The 22,190-nt window shown below is 47.7% G+C and overlaps 1 protein-coding gene across 1 annotated transcript; it reads left to right on the top strand.

Moving 5' to 3' along the window:
- The first annotated feature begins 137 nt into the window (after positions 1–137).
- On the top strand, positions 138–21,985 carry TADA2A (transcriptional adaptor 2A). The gene is made up of 16 exons (XM_042891460.1): positions 138–195; positions 856–988; positions 1,671–1,777; positions 2,726–2,785; positions 3,394–3,485; positions 4,517–4,674; positions 6,007–6,095; positions 6,619–6,691; positions 12,450–12,513; positions 14,410–14,453; positions 14,560–14,670; positions 16,029–16,100; positions 16,688–16,820; positions 17,503–17,546; positions 19,289–19,362; positions 20,706–21,985. Exons 2-16 carry the CDS (start codon positions 964–966, stop codon positions 20,889–20,891), a joined length of 1,332 nt encoding a protein of 443 aa, XP_042747394.1. The 5' UTR covers positions 138–195; positions 856–963; the 3' UTR covers positions 20,892–21,985.
- Positions 21,986–22,190: the final 205 nt, after the last annotated feature.

Below are 22,190 nucleotides of genomic sequence, written 5' to 3'. Positions count from 1 at the left end.
CCCGCCGCCTCAGGTACCCAAAATGGGAACCCGACATCGGAGCTCCGCACCCCCCGCCGGGCGCGCGCACTGCTCGCAGCCGAAAGGCGGGGCGGGACGGCACGGGGCCGCGCACGCACAGCGCCTCGGCGCACGCGCACGGCCGTTACGCGGGCGCGCGAGGGCCGTGACGCGCGGGAACTGCCCCGGCGCGAGGTGAGAGGCGGCGGGGCGCGGCCCGGCAGCGGCCAGGGGGAAGTCGGGAGCGTACCACGGTGGGGAGGAGTCGGATCCGGGGCGGGGGAGATGGACAGTGCGGCGGACAGGAAAAGGGAGCGGGCGGGCAGCGGCACGCTCCCGCCGCTCACCTCGCGGCCTCGCGAGGGGGCGGGGCTTCGGGAGGGGGCGGGGGCTCGGGAGAGGGCGGGGAGGGCGCCGCCTTGCGGTGAGGGGAGGACGGTCCTCCAGGCTGTGGCCCCGTGTGGGACCCCACTGAGCGCCGCCCGTCGGATTCAATAGGAAAGCGCCCGAATCTGCCCGACGCAAACACGGCCCCAAGGTTCCCGGTGCCGCCATCGCTTCTGTCACTGTCTACTGGGGCCCTCGGGGTGTGTCCCCATCACTTCGCACCTCTCTCAGAATCACACAATCATTCAGTTTCACAAGACCTCCAAGGTCCCCCTCCCATCCCTCTGTGCCCTCTGACCGCATCCCTCAGCTCCACATCCCTGCACGGATCTGGAACACCTGGCGGGTCGGTGACCCCCAGCTCCCTGTGCCAGCACCTGGCTGCTCCTTTAAAGAAATGATTCCTCAGACCCAACCGGACCTTTCCGGCACCACGAGAGGCTGACCCCACCTCTGTCCCTGTGACAGGCTGATCACAGCTGCTGTCTGCTCAGAATGCTGTGAGGATTTCAGCCCAGAACACGGCTTTGGACGCAGTGCGTTTGGGGCAGCACGAGTTTCAGGGAGCAGCGCAGGATGGAGCGCCTGGCCTCCTTCGGCAGTGAGTACCGCAGGGCTGGGAGGTGTTTGAGCTGGGGAGGGAGACAGCAGCAGAGACGTCTGATCCCTCAAACCCTCAGCTGCATGAGGACAGCAGTGATTGCTGGCGGTTCAGACCTTGCTTCTGTCCACTTTTTACTACTTAAATTGCAGTTTAGAAAAAATATGGCTTAAGACAGTCTTTTGACTGTTTTGCAGTGAACTCGCAGAGCAGTGTCTCACTCCTCATTCAGCAGCCCGGGGTTTGGACAGGTTACAGAACAATCAGACCAATGCCTTTGCAACCACAGCAATGTGCTTTTTGAGTCAGACGAGGAGGGTGGATGGGAGAGTGCTGCTGTCTGTGCAATATTCTCCATAAAGCCTTGGGTCTCTGGGCACTGAGTCAAGTCAGCCAGCTCACAAAGCTGCTACCCCTGTTGAGCAGCACCAGACGGCTGCTGCAGAGCTGTTCCTTGACTCCAGCATGATCGCACAACTTGCCCTCTGTACCAGGTCCATAGCAAAGCTTAAATGCCAATAGCTGTCTTAATATTCCAGCTCAGGAGGGAACTTGTATCAATAGGGAAGAAGGTGCATACAGCTGAGTTCATTTTAAATTGCTGGACACCCAAAGTGAATTTGGGTGATCGCAAAAGCAGCACAACGTTTGTGTTGCATGAGATTTACTTCTGGCTTTGCAGATGACCCCTTCGATAAACCTCCATGCAGAGGTTGCTCTTCGTACCTCACCGAGCCCTACGTGAAGTGTGCAGAGTGTGGGCCTCCTCCCTTCCTCCTGTGCTTGCAGGTGAGTGCAAGGATGAAAGCAAAGACATTCATTTGTCTGAGAAAGTCATCAAAGGCTGTCCGGTGCCAGGCTGCTCCATAAACACATTAATAACGGGTCTCTGCAAACTCATATCAACACACTTATTTGCTCAGGGACAGGGAAATGGCAAAGAAAATGTGGGAGGCTGAAGAACTGAGACACGAGCAGCTGAATGAGACCTGGGTGAAGGCAGCCAGAGCTTGCTAAAGACATGCAGTCGGCCTGACTGTAACACAGCATGCCCCTGCACGTCTGGAGAGGCATTGTTTCTGTCACTTTTATGGCACAGAAAAGAAAATCCATCAGGAAACACCCTCTCCCTGTCCTCACACCTTTTTTTTCCTTTTTTTTTTTTTTACCTCCCATATGGCAAAGAAAATCAGCGGGAAATTTGCAATATAGACAATAATTCTGACCAGATTAAAGTTATTTACAAATTGTGTATGTGATCAGATCACTGCAGAAAGGATCGTTAGTTTTAATTATTTATGACTAAAAAACAGCAACGACTTCTAATACTGAAAAGGGAGCTTTCTCAAAGCTCCAAAAGGAAACCACTCTTTCAATACATGCAGAATGCTCAGAATTCCAGGAACGGCACATAACATGGCACCAAGCTTCTTTCACCTGCCTAACTTGGCTATAAATACCTAACAGAAAGCGTGGAGGTGCACACGAGTTACATCTTAGTGTAAAAGACCAGAATACTGCACAGCTTCAAAGTTATAACACAAATTGTTGTAACTGCTGTTACACATTTTTTCTAAAATGAAATCAGAAAAAATAAATACCATTTTCAGCATGTCAGGTGGTCAGTTTTTATCAAGGTGGGTAAGTGATGGTCAGAGAATAAAGGGAAAAAAGAAGCCAGTCACAATGTTTTCAGTGCAGAAGAGAGTAACATAATGCTCCTCTTTTGTTCTGCAGTGTTTCACACGAGGATTTGAATACAAGAAACACCAAAGTGATCACACTTACGAGATAATGGTAAATATTCCTTTTGGGTTACACCTACCCAATCCCGAGCTCTCATATTTCCCAGACCTTGCTTAATAACAGCACATAAAACAGTAACTGGCACAGTTCTTGGATTCATAAGTTTAGACTATTAAATAAACGAAAAACTCTTCCTTGTGAGGAAAGAAAAATGTCCATCCACATAATGGAATAGTGGAGATGCTTCTGTTATGTTTTTCCTTCTGCCTGGATAGCACAGTGCATCTCCTAGACTTTCCAATTCTTTAACCATGTCAGTTAATTTCAGTTTCTCAGTTGTTGTCCTCCCCAGAAATGAATTGCTTAAAAAGTTTTTGGCAATTTTTACTGTTTTGTGGCATAACGTTAAATTACAAGTGGCAGAGAGCACGTGTGGCAGCATACTGAGATCTGTAGTGACAAACTGGTATTTACTGCAATTGATGGACCAGTGACTTCAGTAATCTGACAATTATCAGGATTCATGACACAGTAGAACTGAAAAACAGCCAGTACTTTGTGCTGCGTCGCCCTGTAGCCTGCAGCTTCTTCTTTTCTTCGTATGGTGGATTATAACTGAGAATCACAGCAGTTTGATCTGCTGCTTTTCTTTCCTCCAGACTTCAGATTTCCCTGTCTTGGATCCTAACTGGACAGCTCAGGAGGAAATGGCACTGCTGGAGGCTGTGATGGACTGCGGATTTGGAAACTGGTGAGCATGTGGGGGCTCAGCCTCCGTCAGTGAACGATGGGGAGATCTCCTCTTGTTTACTGGATCTTGCTGTTGAATGCATCAGTGCACACTGAATGCTCTGAGTCATCGTGGGTGAGATACCAATTTAGCAGCTAAAGCAGAACATGGATTCTGTTTTCATCTCTCTTCTATCAGACACACAATTGGTACGGGCCTCTCGTGTGTTTAATGGCACCTCTAGTGAAGGACAGAGCTCCCTCATTTCACACTGAAGCCACCAGGTTTGGAAGAAACTCAACTATTGCATGACATTTTCTTTACCTCAGTTTACTCCTATGTAAAAATCAACTGCAGAGTTTCTCTCATGTGGTTTCAGCTTGCTTACAGTGGCCCAGCCAGGAGTTGTTACTGGTTTCCTGCTTCTGTGTCATGTTTAGAATAGAGCATTGGAAATATTTAATATTTTCCTGTATTCTGTTAATTTCTGTAGTTGCTACAGGATTTTTATGCATCTGTAAATAAAGGAGATCTGTGGTGATGTTCTCTCTCTTCTCCATGAAAAGATTGCTATGATAAAAAGCACAGAATGCCAAACTACACAGAAAGAGAGCTGTGTGCCCTTATGTAAACCTTACTGTTAACTAAGACTGAAAGCTGGTTGCAGTTGTGCCTGCAAGTATTCTGCCTAGTGCACCTTGCCCTCAGCAACACAAGTAATCTTAACTTTTTCCTTAAACATTTGGCTTTTTTCAGCCTATTCTGGATAAAGGGAAAAGTGACATTTCTTCCTGGAATCCCTTGCATCCAATTTTTACTGTAACAGAAATTGGAATGATTGCTGCTGGTGTTGTGATACGGTTTTTTTAAGGCTTCAGCTTACACAGCCATTTTACTGAGACAAAACACCAAGTTCCTCCTCTGTCACTGCAGAGCAGTTCTCTGCACGCAGTGCAGTCAGTTCAAAATTAAATTTACCTCTTCAGAATAGAAAAAAAAACCTCAACATTTCCATGTTCTTTGTATTAAGCTCCCCTCTTTCCCCACTGCAGGCAGGATGTGGCCAACCAGATGTGTACAAAATCCAAGGAGGAGTGTGAGAAACATTACATGAAACACTTCATCAACAACCCCTTGTTTGCATCTACGCTGCTGAACCTGAAGCAGGCTGAGGAGGCGCAGCACAGCGAAACAGCCATTCCCTTCCACCGTGAGTACCTCCACCAGCAGCTCGCTGCTGTCTGCGTGGTCTGTGCTCTGCAGGAATGAAGCAGGCAGCCTGTGGGGGAAGGCACGCACCACACACACACAGTTGGTTTTCATTCCCAAAAGGAGAGCTGACTTGAACAGAATGGTCTTCTGTGCACTGTATTACATCACGGGGTATCAAATATAGCAGACTGCACATGCAGTGGGAACGGGGAGCAACAGAGTGGTCTGATATCACCATCAGCTGCTGAAAACACAAAGTTTCTGCCCAACTGGTGAAGGTGGTCATTCAGAAATCACCACAGCAAAAACCTGAGTGTCCATCACGTTCAACAGACAAACCTCAAAGCTACTTCACATGGGGCTCAAAATAACAGCATGTGCTCTTGTGAACACCAGTGTGAGCAATCCCCCATCGCTGGGGTGGCTGCTCATCTTGTCCAGACCTCAGGTTTCCACCTCTAGAACATTCTATCTGATGACCCATTTCCTGGCAGCCTGTTGGTTGGTGTAATCTGTCATAAAATCACTCTCTTTGAACAGCGCTCATTTCACAGCTCTCTATTTAAAAGTGTCTTTAAAATGTTTATCTTAAATTTCAGCAATTGAAGGAAAACTGGTGCATTCTGTGCAATCTTTAGAATTCCTCCAGTCTGTCAATGCAAGGCTCTCCAAAATGGCTGGGCAAAAAGACTGCTTGCTATCTGGAAGTTCTGATTTCATGAGAAAGTGCTTAGGAGGAACAGGCCCATTTTGCTTCTGTCCCTGGCTGCTGGCATTGAGTTTTATGTGACCTGTACCAAGAAAAATTCTGTGAGCTCCAGCTTTCTTTATCTGTAGCATGGGATTTACAATTCTTAGCTCCTTCACGAGTGTGCTGTGTGCCTCTGTCCATTATTGTCTGTAAATTCCAAAACCCTCAGTTGGGAAGCACTGTAACAATTCAGTTGTCAGGCTTTAATTGCAGTGCTCTGTAAACAGCACCCAGAAGATGGCAGATTGAACAGCCCTGCTCCTGTGCACCGAGAGCACGACTGCAGAGGTTTAGGGGGGATGCTGAGTTCTGAAATCTGGAGTTCATGTTTTATAGTCTGTTTATTGCCTCGAATTTCTGTTTGACTTTTGAGAGTACTCTGCAGATCTCAGATTCCTGCCTTTTCCTCTGGATTGACTCGGGCTTTTCCTGACCATAACCCTGCATAAACCCCCAGTCGTTTTTTTCTTCACCTATCCCCACTTCTTTTGCACAAAAGTAACACAAGCCAACACACAGAACAGTTTGCATCAGAAGCAGCCCGTGCCCTACAATGACTGAGCGCCTTTCTTTTCCCAGCTGCTGATGATCCCCCCCGGCCTACTTTTGACTCCTTGCTCTCCAGAGACATGGCCGGGTACATGCCGGCACGGGCTGACTTTGTCGAGGTAAGAATTCCTCCTCCCATTATTGTGTATTTGCGACTGAGTGCAAGACCAGCAAACACACAGCTGCACAGCCCTGCCTCAGGTGTGCAAGGCAGAAAAGCCACAGGCGGTGCTGGCAGGACGACCGGTCACAGCGAGGAGGAACAGGGCAGTGCTGGGACGTGGCCACTGCCTGCACCTCTGATGTGAGCAGGGCTGTGAGCTGGGTGCTCAGAGGAGCTCGCGTTCTGTGTGCTTCTGTTCCATGTGCCTCAGATGTGGCTGTGTGATCCACAGCCTGCCTGGGCGACCTGCCTCATTTCAGTGCTCTAGCTGTGGGCTCGGCCATAGAGGTGCACGCTGTGCATTGCTTTGTTAAGGCAGCATGGCGACGCGCGTTGCTCCAGATGGAACCTTGTGCAGCCACAAATGAGTAAATGCCTCTGTTGCCTTACATGCCTCTGAGTGCTTACATGTGTCCTGAAACTCGGTACCGACCCTTTAGCACTGGCTAAGTGACAGTTTATTAATTATCTCTGAACAGGAGTTTGACAACTATGCTGAATGGGATTTGAGAGACATTGATTTTGTAGAAGATGATTCAGACATTTTGCACGGTAAGTCTTGTTTTTGTGCACTGCTTGAACAGTATTTCACTGGGTCTTTTTCTCTACGGACTTACTTTAAAGTGAACATTCATTTTTAATGATCTCGGGGGTTTAAACTAACATTTCTATGGTTTTCTGTTTCAAATCTCTTAAAAGCTCTTAATGAATTGATGTACAATTGGTACTTACATATATCATAAAGCACTTTACTCACTACTGAAACGTAATCAGTTGTAAAGTAGAGCATGACCCAAACAGAACAGTGTCTGTCAGTAATTGGCATCTCTGTAGGAGCAACACAAGCGATGCTTGATGTAAGAAGTAAATTATCTGAGCTAGCAATTAGTCTGGAAACAGGCAGCAGTACATCAGTGTTTGAATAAAGACCCACACAACCACTGCAACCAGAAGTGCAGTGCTTTCATAGCACCTCCCTCCATGCCTGAAGGACGCTTTCTACTCACATAATGCTTGTGAGCACTGTAGCAATGCAAAGCTTTTCTTTGATGCAGAAAGAAGAGGAACACCTTCCCCTCTGCTGCTAGTACCCTTTTCCACTGCTGTATCTCATTTCTTAGAAGATTTGCCACTTATTCTAACTGCTCATTTTTAGGAAATCTGTTACTGAGATAGGATTGAGACTGGAAGCAAGGAGATGTGTAGGGTAGGACTGCATGCAACACTTTGGAACAGTTACACTCTTGCAGTGCATGTTTTTCAGTTGTTAGACATGCCTGGAGTCTCAGCACATTAGCTGTACCTTAGGAAGTTCATTAAGAAGAGTCACTGTGCGGGTCCAGCTACCACTGCTGATGTCTGTGAATGCCACTGCCTTAATAATACAAATATCAAGAAGTATTACAATTAAGCTTTAATCCATAGCCAAATAAAGATTACATTTACTTATGAATGTGGGAAAGAGTCTGATATTTAAAAGTTCCACATTTGTGTTTCAGAATTCCCCCTCCCTGTCAGGCAGTGCTCAGCTGAGGCAGACAGATCCTGTTACGTACAGGCAGCCTTTCCAAACTTATAAAAATCAGTTTGAGATTTAGCAGTGCACAGAGTTCTAAGGAATGCAATCTCCCTTGGTTCCAAAAAAGTTATGAGAATCATATATCAGTCTCTTTTCCCTTTTAACTTTTATTGAAAGAGGAACTGGCTTGTGGCTGTCACAGATTCATCATGCCCTCTCTCCACTGTTACTTTTCATTACTATTAAAACAGCCTTTCTTCTGTGTCCTGTAGTGAGTTCTGGCAAACTGAAAAAGCAAAACATTTTCCTAGTTCTGTGCATTAATGGATTGCAATGGTTTACCAACACTTTCTTCTATGCCCCTCACACACATTCTTCCTGTTGCTGCACAGGTCAGCCAGGTGAGATGTCTCCTCTCAGCCCCCTCTTAAATCTCCAGTCTGAATGCAATCAATCACCTTTCCTCATCTCTTTGGAGCATCACACAGCTCTGCAGGGCCAGCCCACAGGTCTGCCTGGTGCCCTGTTGTCCCACAGCAGATGCACAGAAGAATGTAAGAAAAGTCCAGCTGATGCTTTTCTTGGCTTATCTGCCAAGTTTTGTGCAGCCAGATGTTAGTAATGTTAACCACAGACCATGTTCATACCATTTTGACCACAGTTCCCATCCTGCATGAACTTAGCAACTGTATGTATTTGTGATTTTCCCCTTAACATCCTGTAGCACTGATTTCCACAATTGAGTTAGGAGTTCCACAATTTCATTACGCGATGCATGAAAAAATACTTCCTTCTGTTGGCCCAATCTTTTGCCTGATAATTTCATTGGGTGTTCTTCAGTCCATTCTTTAGTTGTCTCCAGTATTTAGTATAGAATGTCAGGCATTTGCCTTGTGAAAACTCTGCTCAGAAAACTCAGAGCCTACGGAGCGTGACCGACTGCATTTTCAATCCCTTAGCTCAGAGGCTCTGGCAGCATCCTTCCCACAGCTGTTCCAGATCTGCCTATGGAGAGAGAATGCTTCTAAAAAAGTGAAGTCCCAGGGCCTAGCCAGCAGTTTTCCTCTTACATGAGGCACCTTAGGGAGGGAAATAATTATTTTCTAACAGCAACTTTGGGATCAGATCTTTCCCTTCTCCAGGCTAGCACAAAATGGCTCAAGGTGTGCATCTAAAGGAAGGGACGGGCAGCAGGCTGACTGAAGTCCTTGCACTTTCCTGTTAGGGGCAGAGGAGGCTGCAGGCAGCCCTGGGGCTGTGCTCTCACACACCCCTGCCCCAGCCCTCCCTGGCAACGTTCCTGCACAGCACCTCACAGAGATGTCCTTGAAAAGCAGCGCTGTTGCTGCCCTCCACTACATCTGCTTGAGATAAACTCCTTGCTGGCCAAACAGTAAACTTTTCTGTTTTAAGGTACTGAGTTTTAGCACATTAATCACCCAGAAAAGCCCAGGTAGGGTCTGACAGCATAGATTGCGCTTCAGCTTTGTGAAAAATTCCTCAGTCTGTTTTCCTGCTGTGTGTTGAACCTCACTGAGTCCAAGACTGATTTTTCGGAGTACTTTTATTTTCCATTTGCTGCAGGTGACTCAAGCTAGACCTTGCCACAGTGAGCAGAACAACTTCTGTGGTTTCTCAAGCCATAGATTGTGCTGCAGGGGCTGGGTTGCTCATAAGGCAGGAACATTTGGTGCTTGCATTGAAACAGAATTCCCCCTTCTTCCTTCCCATCACTGCTTTTCTTAAAACTATACAAAGCTCTGCATCTGAACCGCTTGATCTCCATTCAGCAATCTCACTGAGTTTTCCTGCCACACTCCCCTGCATCACCCAGCATATTCTCAGTATTTCCACAAGAAAGAAGAATGTTTGATGTGAGATCCTCCTTTGTGAGGAGCACACAAACCTGCACCCCCTGCTCCACACTGCTCCCACCGCTCCGGCATCGCTGTGCCACATCTTGGTCTCAGAGAGATGGTACAAATTGGATGAAATCCTCCAGATTTCTGTTAGTTTCCCAAACTGTTTGTTTTGCTGCAGCACTCACAGCCCCGTGAGTACATGCAAATAAATACTGCAGTGAAACAAAACCATAATGGACGGATCAAGTGAAACAACGAGTTATAAGTGGAATTCAGCCCAGAGTGCTTGAATATTTCATGAATTACAAGTTTTCATCAGACTGAATTATAACATAAGTCATTTGTTTTTCCCAGGCTCTTTCTCCCTCTCATGTAAATGATTTTTACTTCAAATGCGAGGAAGTAATTGCTGAGACTGCAAGTTTGGAAGTGCGTTGGGAATAGACTGCAGATCTGGATGTACAGCAGTGACATTTCATTTCATAACGTACAGGACAGCTGATGTCCTAATATCCCATGATGCTTATTCTCTTAGGTCCTGACACAGTCTGAAGGCCAGTCCTGTGCTTGTTTTCAGCCCTGCTTTCTTCTGCAGGGGGATATCAGGTTGTGGCCATGAGGTTTGCACCACCCGAGGCACAACCTGTTTGATGGCTTTGCATTCCTGCCATTATTTGGCTCCTGCATGCCAAGCAAAGGTTAGCTAGAGTGAAACAAAAGTTTCATTCAGTGTTTGGAAAGGTTGTGCAGACTAAATGAGGCTGCAGAGGAATGAAAAGCAAAGAAACTGTTTTGGATGCTGCCTTGGGAAACCAAAATATTTTGATTTTTTGGAATGCAGAAAGGAGCCTTGAATTTCTGCCTATCACTGGACCCCTCAAGGCTGCTGTGACCATCTCAAAAACTCTTCTTTCCCAAAGCTGGCACTTTGAATGTGATGTCAGCTTGGATTATCTCAAGTTACCAGGACAAACAGCTGCCTCCCCAGTATAATCCAAGGGGAAAAGCAGAAGCAAATCATCTTCATTTGTAAAGCATCTCTTTTTCTCATTTTAATGCAGCATGTAACAGTGTGATAGTCTGAGTTATTCATGCATTCCAGATCTTGTAATAATCAGTTATCTCAGTATGAATGTATTAAAAACAGAAGCCCCTCCAAAAGCACACATGGCAGCAAATACTCATTTTTCCTATATGCAAAAGCTCCGTTTTGCCCTTCACCTATTCTCATGTGCTCCCTTTCCCCTCCCAGTGAATCAGAAGTTCTTTCAGAATGTTGTGTGCTCAAGTTCACTGAAATGCAGGAGTAATTAATGCACAGTTACCTGTGATATTGACAGAGGCTCTCTGTGCAGTTTCTGCACTGCTCACGAAGCACTGCCACACAAACCCCACAGGATAATGTGCTGCCTGGGCCTGCATGGGCCTTGAAAATACAGCATTATTTTCCATCAGCTGGCACCAAAACTTTCAGATATATTTCATTCATGTTTCCGTCCTGGCATTTCCCATTCTCTTCTGCTCATGTTTAAACACGAAGGAAAATTTCCCACCTGTGCTGGTTCTTAAATTAGGGCTTATGAAAATACACAACGGCTCCTGAGCACTCTGCTTTTGCAAAAAGAAGCAAGGACGTTGTACCACCCTCCTACCTTGGTGTGCAATCTTCTGCTCCCGCATTAGCAGCAAATCAGTTTGTATAAATTCAGGAGTTTGTGTGTTAGCAGAGGATCAGCAAGTGGAACGCGATGCTGCTGGCGCTCAGCACTGCCTGCAGCTGCAGCTGTCCCTGCTTGCAAGAAGTGTTGTTACCCCCAGGACTGCACGGATTGATTGCTGCAGGCTCAGGGCTTCCTGCTATTTACACGCAAACACAGATTTTTAAATGGATGCAAAACCACACAACCACACTCCTCTCTTCACTGCACTATTCAGTATTCAGCAGGGAGTCCAGTCGATGAGGTGCTGCTGTTGGTTGTGCCCTGTTTGTGTGGCTGTAGAGAGGAGCACATCCCAGCTCCCAGCACGTCCAGCCACGGCTCCCCTTAGCTGAAACTTCACACCTTGTCTCCGCAGCCTGAGCCCGCAGTCAGGTTGTAAGCTTACTTCTGGGAGTGCCTGGAAACGCTTAACTGAAGGAGCCAACCGACCCAGCAGTCAGCCGACCCCAGGCGAGTCATGGCCGAAAATCTGAGCGCTACTTAACAAAATGAGGGAAGTGATGCTGGTCACCTCAGCTTGTAGGGATGTACCTGAAGGGTTTATTGTCCCCATGGTTACAGGAAGGAGAAGCCAAGGATCTCCAAGGGGATCAGTCAGGACTGCAGACTGATTTCCTCCTGAGAAGGAAGTGGTTCCTAACGAGCGTGGCTTTTTCACAGTGCGCTGAACCCTTCTCTTTGTTCTGCCAGCAGATAGATTCATTTAGAAGTTAACGAGCTAAAATCTCATAGATGTTTTCAAGAATGGTAGCAAAGGCTACTTTGATTCTTGTCAATGCAGAATTCAGCCTTTCTGTTTTCTGGAGTCCTCTGTGTGTGCTGAGAAGCCTTGCTCAAGGTGAAAGCTGAGGCCCATCCATCTGATAAACTTGCTTTTCGGGAGAAGCGATGTGTGACAACAGCAGGTACAAAGGAACAAAGATGTGCTAATAGTAAAACTCTCCAAGGTTGTGTAAAGGAGAGAAGTTCTCGGGTCTACCCAAGTTCACACTTAGAAGCAGTAACGTGTGTGAAAAGAGGAACAGAAAGAAAGGCTCTATAGTTAGCATATGCTTCTGGTGGTTTTATGTCCATGTAAAATTACCATGGGATTTTTAAAACATCAAAGTAAGTGACAATTTCAGCCTGCCATGAACATAAAGGCTTGAAAATTAGCATTAATACAGTGATTCGTCACGTATTTTGTAATCCTCTTCTCTGTTTTGCAGCTCTGAAGATTGCAGTTGTAGATATCTACCATTCCAGGTTAAAGGAAAGACAGCGAAGAAAAAAGTGAGTTTTCAAGCAGCAAAGCAGTGACTGTGTTTCTTTGCTTCAGTGCCACGTTTGTCACCCAGCACTGTCGCAGCACTGGGCAGAACTGATTCCCTGCAGCAGCCTTGCAGACTGCTCCCATACAGGGAGACCTGCAGCTGGGAGGTTTGCATGGCATGGGTCATCTGGACATGTAGTTCTCTTTCTGTGCACAGATTTACATCAAACACGTGGCTTTAGCAATGGTACCATGCCAGAAAACATATTAACAGACTGGTACTTCTTAGGACATACGGGCGACAAAGGACATCCACACTCCTTTGCTCTCCTTTAAGTGCACTGAGAACAAATCACTCACCTAAAACCTGCTGTCCAGGACTCCCTGCTGCAGGAAAGTCGTGTTCCCATTGCATCCACACTGCTACCCCCAGTCCAGTTATATTGAGCAAACTAAGCTTCTGGCATGTCTGCAGAGCTGCAGGTTGAAATACTGCCTGGGAAACTGCTCACACACAGAGCCAGTACTGGGAAGAGGAGAGGAGACAAGTCTCTGTTTTCCTGTTCCTACGTAGTGCTGATGGACCTCACGTGGTTTATTTCCTGCTGTAGGGAAAAACAACCTGTGCCTGGTTGCCAGAACCCCCACTTTCTCCATAGGGCTGCTTACATCAGGATTTCTGATTCCCAGTGGTCCACGAGTTGGTTTTTCATAACATGTAATGAAGATAACTGTACTGCCGACATGAGTTTGAGTCATTAATTCAGTTCATTTGACAGCTTTTTCAAATGACTCAGTCTGTTCATTAAATTCATTTTTATTATAATTTCAAATACTTTCTTCAATATTTAAATTATATCTTGCTGCATTATTGCCTGTTGGAAGCATGAGTAATCTGTAGTATGACTCCTCCTTTCCTTCTCATGATACAGCATGGTGCTGCTGGAGGACAGGTTCAGAGGTGCTAGTTATTGACCTCTTTGTTGTTTATAAATTAAAAATACTTACATGCTATGATTTCCATTATGGTACGTTGTGTTTTACAAAAAGAAAGTGCTATAAAGCTCAGTTACATGACTCACTTTCTGTAATGTTCCCACAACAGAATCAGGAAAATGGCATAAAAACACTGAGGTCACTCAGAAGGTCTTCTCTGCCTAGGAGAGGGCCCTTATTTGTACACACTGAGGAAAGTAGAATGGATTTTATAGAACAAAGTCCAAGTTGACCCACAGGAGCCAGGCCTCACATATCTCCTATCATTTGCAGAAGTCAGATGCTGATCAGGTTGCCAGTCATGACCACACGGCACTGGCAGAAACCTGTGACAAATGCAGTTGTCATGCACTTGCACATATCTTACCTGCCTTCTTACACTGCTCATTTCCCTGTTCCTGTCACAGACATCTCAAAGTTATGTATAACCTAAGCACTGTCTCTGTAAAATCCAAGCTGCCATGGAAAAACACCACCATTCAGTTCCCAGTGGCAACATTTGCCCTTCATCCCTCACCCCTGCTCCATGAGAAGGACATCTGCCTTTCCCTGGAGCTGGAAGTCACGCTCTGTGACACATTCGGTGTCCTTCCAATTTTGGAAAGACAAGTTGTGAGATGCTGTAGATGTGAACTCTGTCTAAAAAAAGAAATTTCCAACCCTTTAAAGCAGCTGTGGCTCCTTTTGTGCTTAGCGCTGTCAGGGTTGGAGTGGTGCACAGCACTTTCCAAAACCTCCCTGATGAAAATCTCACTGCATCACGCTTCTCAGCTCTCCAGCTCAAGGGCCATAGAGATTTCACTTGTTTGGTTTTAGGCCCATCTCACAGTTTAAGTCAAAGTTTCTGCTGAAGCCTCTGTATTTATGTGTAATACACAAGTTAATGCCTCTCATTAATACCATTTTGCTCCTTGTTACAGAATTATAAGAGACCACGGCCTAATCAACCTCAGGAAATTTCAGAGTGAGTATCACACGTAACTGTTTCATGATGAAGTTCAGCGTTGCCATGAAAATACCTCTCTCTCCAACATCACCTCACCAAAGCGTGTCACTCTTTCCCCCTTCAGTTTTAGAAAGACGATACCCAAAGGAGGTTCAAGACCTGTACGAAACAATGCGGCGCTTTGCACGGATTCTGGGACCAGTGGAGCACGATAAGTTCATTGAAAGCCACGCACGTAGGTGTTTGGAGGGCTCTAACATCCATGTTCTTCGGTAGGCATAATAAGGGGTTGCATCATCTGCAGCCTTTCCTGAGCGCTGCCGGAGGGCAGGAAGTTGTTCCCCCCTCTGGTCTGACTACCTCAGGAAAACAGCTGTTTGTGGGCTGGTGTATTAGATGGACAACAGATGTTTCTTCCCACAAATGTGTGTCCCAGTGCTTTGACTTCTCAGCTGACCAGAGCTGCTCACCTGCTAGATGAAGTGCTTTCTTACCTGAAGCCCACTGCTCATTTACTGATCTGCGTATCGCGGAGAGAAGAAAATCCCTAAAACTTAAGTTTGCATTGAGGAATAGGGAGCTGGCAGCAAAGTGCAAATTCTTTGAAAGATATGCGTTGAAACTATTCTGTGTGTGCATAATTACATAGCACAGCTGTCATTACGTTCCCTGCCTTAAAGGGAGAGGCATTGTTCCATCTCCGAATCATCTCGAGTTCGTTATGCATAATCATAGCATGCATTCAGTCAGATTCCAGCACGAGTCATTGCATCCTGCTTAATTCTGTGACTTAAATGGGGAAAATTATTGCTCATTAGAAAGAACAAAGCATTTCAGCAGTTGTGACTGTACTCTGGAGACACTAGTGTTAAATACCACAGCCATGACCCTGCAGATCATGCGTCCGACACGCATGCATTTATCCTCAGCTTCGTGTTGTCACTGCAGTGACAGCCAAACCCTCCAGTTCACCTGTGAGCTGCACACAGGCACTGAGCATGTCCTCTGAGAAGTTGAGGAAATGAATTTGAGACTGGCAGGCTTGCTCACTGTAAAACTGGGCGATGTCTTGGAGCCAGCTCATAAAAGCTATACACAGTAAATAGTTCTGAGCACAAGAAACAAAGGTATTTAATCTCAGCAATTGCAGAAAAGGAGAATTTTCCACAAGGAAACATTTTGAGAGGTCCAGTTATGAAAACTGTAGTTTAAAGACAGCAGTGCATGCTATAAAGGAGCCAGGATGGAGTCGTTTTTCAGACCTAGTGAAGCTCCTTCCAGAAATGCTCTACTGTTGTTGCTTGCCTTGGCAGGGGTATGGCAAAGGAACTGTCAAAGCATGAAGGAAAAATAATTCTCCTGAGCACAGGAATGCTAGAATTAGCTAACATCTGACATCAAGGGGTGTAGTGGTGGGGGCAGAGAGTCAGGAGGGCGCACACAGGCTCTTGCAGAGAGGCTGGCCCTGCTGCTGTTGTGTACACTTCACAGCTCAGCTGTGCAGGCAGATAAGAACAAGCCATCTTCGCCATCCCCACTGACCCATGTTTCTCTTTTTGGGTTTCCCCTCTGCTTCCCATTGGGATACAACAGTGGAATTTGAGCTGCGAAGGGAAATAAAGCGCCTACAGGAGTACAGAGCAGCAGGAATCACCAATTTCTGCAGTGAGTACCTGATGCATTATTAAGCTGGTTCCCATTCATCAAGGTGTGGAAGGATGAGTTTGCAATATTTAGGATGTGTTGAATAAAAAGGCATTTTTAAATGTGTTTGCCTGTCACTTTAACTGAGCACAGCTCTGGCGGTGCTTTATGCTCTTAGAGCTGCTCTGAGCCGTCAGCTGGGAGAGCTGCTGCCCAGCACAGCTCTGCTTCACTCAGCGCCCCTCAGAAGCCCCAGAAAAACACACCTTGTGGCACAGTGGTCTGCTGTGCCTCGTGCTGAGGCACTGTCACTGTCTACCACAAGTGGGCTGCCTGGACATAAGGCTGCTGCCTCTCCACAAATAAAATGCCTGGCTTTGGATCGTGGCATCCTCGTTTGTTTGGTTTTGGCCTGAAATTGATGGCGGGGAGGGGCAAGGAGTGGAATCCAATACCTTCTCATGCCAAGTAGTTGTCGTGAGGGAGAATAGCAGAGTCTGGTCCAGAGCTGGAGAACAGTTTCTCCCTTATTCCCCAAAGCAGAACAACAACAGTCTGAACACTTTGACCGAGGCAGCACACGAGGTTGTGATATCTGTTACCCACAGGTGCGAGGACGTACGACCACCTGAAGAAGACGAGGGACGAGGAGCGCCTGAAGCGCACCATGCTGTCTGAAGTGCTGCAGTACATCCAGGACAGCAGCGCGTGCCAGCAGTGGCTCAGCCGGCAAGCTGACATGTATGGGCGCAGTAAGGCCGTGCTGTGTGCTCCTGTTTGCTCAGATGAGCTGAAACACTTTTCGGTCTGATAACGAACACGTTCCCAAGCTATTGCAGTAAGAACAGTCCGCACCACTCAGAAGGGTGAAAGGTGGGAATAACAGCAACAGCACTTGTTGGAGTTCAGGGACGGAGGGGCCTGGCGGGGGCTCAGCATCTCCGTTTTCTGCATTTTATATTTCAGGAGCTTAACTGCCATTTAATGAAGGCGTGGAGGGAAATGAGGTCTTTCAGGATATTAATGAGAGCAGAGATGACACTCGGAATGTTTTGTGTGATTTTAGATGTGGCAGCATTATTAATGTGTCGTCACCTCACACAAGCACTTTGATTTCAGGAGCAAGCTGCAATGCAAGAAGTGCTGCAGGGCTGAGGAGATGATTTGTCTTTTCCCCAGCCGGTCTCCACTGAATTTCTCACTGCCCCCCCAGCCCCACACATCTCTTTTTTACAAAAACAGGTTTCAGACATGGTCCTCAGCTGGGAAGTGGTAAATATTTAGAAATCCTGCTGACTTCAGGTTGGGTCCTGGGTTATGCAAGCTGAATTGTATAAGCATTAGAAGCTGGAAGAAGGTCTCAGGGCCAGTATAGACAGTCACACAACAGATGACGGCAATTGAAAATCTCCTTTCTTTCCAGTGATTCCGGCCCGACTCCCGCAGCGCCGATCCCTTCCAATTCAGGTACGTTTCAGATGGCGGTAAGGAAAACAGGCGTCCGTTGGGAGCACAGCCCAGCCTGCACCCGGAGCACAGCTCCCACACGGCTGCACGAGTGCTGGCCCTGTAGAGAAGCGCTGCCTTCCCCGATGCTGCCTCTATCTGAAGCTCATTCCACATGCAAAACTGACTGCTTTTGCTGAATTTCTGGGTTGTTCTGGTTACAGACCGGAAACCCATCTTGAAGCCACATGAACAAGGCAGGAAAGAAAATAATTTTCACATGAGAACAAAAACTATCTTTTAAAGATAAGCTAGTCTGGTATAGTACACATCACAGCAATATGAACTGCTGCTTTGGAGAGAACGCAGCAGTGCAGGCTGGCACCCAGGTGGGGATGGTGTCCCCTCAGCTGAAGGGCTGCTATGCAGGATGAAGTTAATTGGGAAGTACTTTGTGGCCGGTGAGGGAGAAGACCTCAAGAGAAAATGAACTGTTTTGCCTGTGGAATTCAGATAGCATGCAGTGTTTGCAACCAGTATCTCGTGTTGAACAAAGCCCAAACAAAACACCAAATAGTTGCTAATTAAATGAACATCCTGCATACTGAACGAGGCAGGGATACTGTGGAAAAACTGCCACGTGTCTATAATTAAAGGCTGCATCATATTGAATATACAAGAGGGCAAATTATTGTTGCTTAACTTTAATTCTAGATTTTACGATCTTGGCTTTGCAGCCTTAATGTATTATCTTTAATGCAGTTTGTATGCATGTGTCATTTCCTACGTTCTTAGAAATTCAAAACCAAATTGTCCCATACAGCACATTGCTTACAGCCCCCTGCACCCTGGAAATCACCTGCCCTGCACACGCATTGCTCACTGCAGCGCTTTTCCTCCCGGTTGCTGGGCACTTGGCCCTCTGAGCAGGTGACTGAGCAGAGCTGCCAGCAGCACACTGGGCAGGGCAGGGCCTGCAGCTCTTTGGGAAAGCAGAGCTGCAGATTTCCCAAGATCTCCTGCTTTGCCAAACCTGAGAAGGCTGACCTGGGACAGACCTAGCCCTGACAGTGCCAGGCATGCAGCCTGCAGCTCAGGGGCAGAAGACTCTCCAAACACCAATAAATGTCCTTCATTCTGCTCCACACCCTGAAACACGGGGGAAAAAATCCTCAAACCTCCTGGCAGTCTGAGCCACACCGGTTATAGCTCCAGTTGTGAACCTGAGAGCTGTCAGAGCGCCTTGTGGTAGATGCTTCCTTCAGAACCGTTTCTCATCACAAAAATAAACGCACAAACTGCATTTGTTTTGCAACACCTGCATCACATTCAAAGGCATTTAAAGAAAACTGTGCTTCAGGAAGCTGCCAGCACAGCCCATGTCAGCAGTAGCAACCCCTGCATCCCACACTGCAGTGCCATGGGCAGCCCCAGCTCCCAGCCTGCAGCTCTGGGAGGTGCAGCTCAGCCCACCTGACAGCAGCCCTACACCCACAGATCCTCCCTAACACCGGTGAGGCAGCATTCGCTGCGTAAGAGCCCTCATGCATGCATGCACAGCACTTAACTACATCTGTTGCAAAACCAGACCGTTTGTCAAAATAATGCCCTTTTTACGTTAAGCCCTAAATACCTCTGAGCATGAGCCCTCGGATCATGCAGGGTTAACGTCACCAGGATCGAATCACTGCGGTAACGCCCAGCTCTGCCACTTCCAGGCCGCCCCAATGGTTTGTCAATGTTTCCCTCCCTTGTCCCCGCAGGCAGACGGAGCGCCCCACCACTGAACCTCACCGGGCTGCCAGGGACGGAGAAACTGAACGAGAAGGAGAAAGAGGTGAGGAAGTGAATGCTGCACAAAGCATGGTGCTCACTGCACGCGTGCACCCGCACCGTCTGCACCAGGTGTGAGGATAATGCAGCAGCTTAGGCCCTGGCTGCCTGTTCCAGCTCACAGTGGCCTTCCAGGCCTTCTGGGTGGCTTCTTAATTTCAGTTAGTGCTGTGTGTGTGCTGTGGCAAATTAGCTTATTTAGCAAAGAAAGGTAGAGAGAGCCAAGGTGTCATTACAGGCCATTACAACATCAGAGATGGCATCCTGTCCTCCTCCATCAGGAGACAGGGCTGAGTGCAGGGGTGATTTTCGTGATGAACATCAGTTTTCAGGTCGGCAGAGGATTTCATTAGGGGCTGCCTGGGCACCTCGCTGAACCTGAACGGTGCGGTTCATCTCACACCGTGCAGCTCAGAGCCAAGCCTCAGCCCTCAGCCAGCCGTGCTGTGCACAGGGCACGCTCAGGTGCCAGTGAAACATGGGTCTGTTTCAGACTGCTCTCTCTGACTGGAGGTGCGTTTCCCATCACTGGGATGGCGGCACTGAAAGCCAGCTCAGAGGTTCACTGCAGAACGTGGCACTGCAGGCTGCACCCAGCACACACAGTTGTAGCTCAGACTGTGGTGTGTTTGGGGCACCTGTTTCCTTCTCTGCCAAAACAAAGTTCCTCTGAATTCTGCCATTTCTTACCAATGAGAAACAATCATTAAGCATTTCCCGATTAAAAGGAGGAGACAGCCCATGTGTGCTCTGGACACAGCACCGTGGGGCAGCTGCTGTTGGAGCAGATGGGAGCACAGCAGCAGCGCAGGCACAGCTGGCAGCAGCTCCACGGCACTGCCCAGCACTGCTCAGCACACGACTTCCAAATCCCTGCACGGTTTCCACCCTAGATTTCCAGAAGGCTTAATGTGTGCATAGCTGCTTTTGTAGAACGGCATTGAGGACTTTGTGTGCCAGGGATTAACAGGCAGATGAGCGCCGCGGCTCTCGCCCAGCAGGCTGAGCTGCTGCCTGCGCGTCTCTTTGGCATGCGTGCATCCCTGGTTCGTGGAGAACAACGCCCACACGGGACACACTCATAGCTACGCTCCTGTGAGCCCGGAGCTCGCTTTCATCCTCCTGCTTTGTTTCTCAGTCAGGAATGTTTTTGAATACAGCAGCCGTGGGCTCCTCCCTGCCCACCTGCGGCTCCTGGCCGCGCACCGCCATCACCGCCTGCCCCCCACCACAAAATACAGCACAGCTGTTCTCAGGAACACGACCGCGGCCTTACTGCCCCAGAACGGATCACGGAACGAGAGCAGGACAAGTGTAGCGCTTATTAACTTCCCCTTTGCCTTCCAGCTCTGTCAGATGGTGAGGTTGGTCCCCGGAGCCTATTTAGAATACAAAGCTGCCTTAGTGAACGAGTGCAACAAACAAGGAGGGCTGCGGCTCGCGCAGGCGAGAGCGCTCATCAAGATCGATGTGAACAAAACGAGGAAAATCTATGACTTCCTCATCAGGGAAGGGTACATCACCAAAGCCTGAGGAGCAACACGGCGCTCTGCTTGGAGCAAACGGACACGGGAAGCTCTGAAGTCACTTTGACAGCACTGAAAGATTTTAACAGTGTGAAATGAAGGACATTTTCTATTGTTTAAAATCTTTTGGACCTTTTTTTTTTTTTTTTTGTAAAAATAAGTAGGAAAGCTTTGTTAGATGGTATGAATGCTGACATTTTGTCTGGTTTCCTTTTGACTGTGCTGCTCAACTCTGCTGCTGTCAGAATTGCACACCACGTAGCACTGCCAAGAATCCCGCGCCGTATCAGCCGATCTGTAACGCGAATGGCCGTTCCTTTCCACATCTTGTGTAACCAAAGGAATTGCGGCACTTTTATCCTGGCAGTGCAGAGAACGAGGACAGGAGGGCAGCACATGAGAGTCACACTGACTCAACCTGAGTACAGGCAAAAAATGCAGTGCCCTCCCTCCTCTACTCCTTCCTAAAAGTGTCAGCTTGCAAAGGAGATAGCACATGCCCCAGGCTGCAAAAATGGAGCTCGCAATAGTCCGATCTTTTTAACTTAATTATGATAAAGGATGGGAAAGGACACTGCGGGGAAACTCCTGGGCAGTTGTTACGTTAAGTGATATTAGCACGTATTGCAGCACAAGAGTGCTGTGCGAACCTGTGGGCTTCATCTGCTGCCACTTCATTTGCCGTGGTCACATTGGGTAGATTCCTTCAGCTGAAGTCTGACGTGGCTGCTGCAGCTCCGTGGGAAGGCCATGAGGTGGATGGAAGGCTGTGTGTGACAGCCCCAGCTGCCTCACATCAACAAAAAGCCGCCCTGTTCCCCAGCATTCCCTTCCACCAAGGAGAGGAGAACACTGCACACACCAGGCCATGGACTCTTAGCCCTCCTGGCCGTGATGCCCCGCTATCTCTGCTTCACTCTGTGCGTCCTCAGGTCTAGGTTCTCACGCTGCAAAGCCCAAGCTGTAACTATACCGGTGCATATTTAAGATGTTTGGCTTTAGATTTTTGCTTCCCCTCCAGAAATGTAATTATCCTGTGTACCTGAGGTGTCACTGAATGTGCGGTATGTTGGTCTGCAATAAAATCAAGTTGATCTGAAACAGTCTTAGATGGTATTCCTGGGCTCCAAGTGAGACAAAGCTGCTTCTGCTCCATCCAGCTCTCTGGTGCTGTGAGAGGGGAGAGCTGCATCCCTTTGGATGGCAGGGAGCTAGGAAACAGTTCTCTTTCCCAGGGAAAGTAGGAAAGGTGAGGCAACGGGAAACGGGGCAGGGAAGTTTCCCTCACACAGCATCAAAGCAGAAA

Source organism: Lagopus leucura, unplaced genomic scaffold, assembly GCF_019238085.1.
Source record: "Lagopus leucura isolate 7727_CA_CO unplaced genomic scaffold, USGS_WTPT01 129-7_obj-0_obj, whole genome shotgun sequence".
NCBI classification, from domain to species: Eukaryota; Metazoa; Chordata; class Aves; order Galliformes; family Phasianidae; genus Lagopus; species Lagopus leucura.
The sequence above is the reverse complement of the archived record's forward strand: the minus strand, read 5'-3'. Positions and strand labels throughout refer to the sequence as shown.

Bases quoted from the DNA above. Each gene is read 5' to 3' on its own strand.
- TADA2A (XM_042891460.1), top strand. From the start codon at position 964: ATGGAGCGCCTGGCCTCCTTCGGCA. The intron at 989-1,670 runs GTGAGTACCGCA...CTGGCTTTGCAG, and splicing joins GCGCCTGGCCTCCTTCGGCA to ATGACCCCTTCGATAAACCT. The intron at 14,671-16,028 runs GTAGGTGTTTGG...GGGATACAACAG, and splicing joins GTTCATTGAAAGCCACGCAC to TGGAATTTGAGCTGCGAAGG.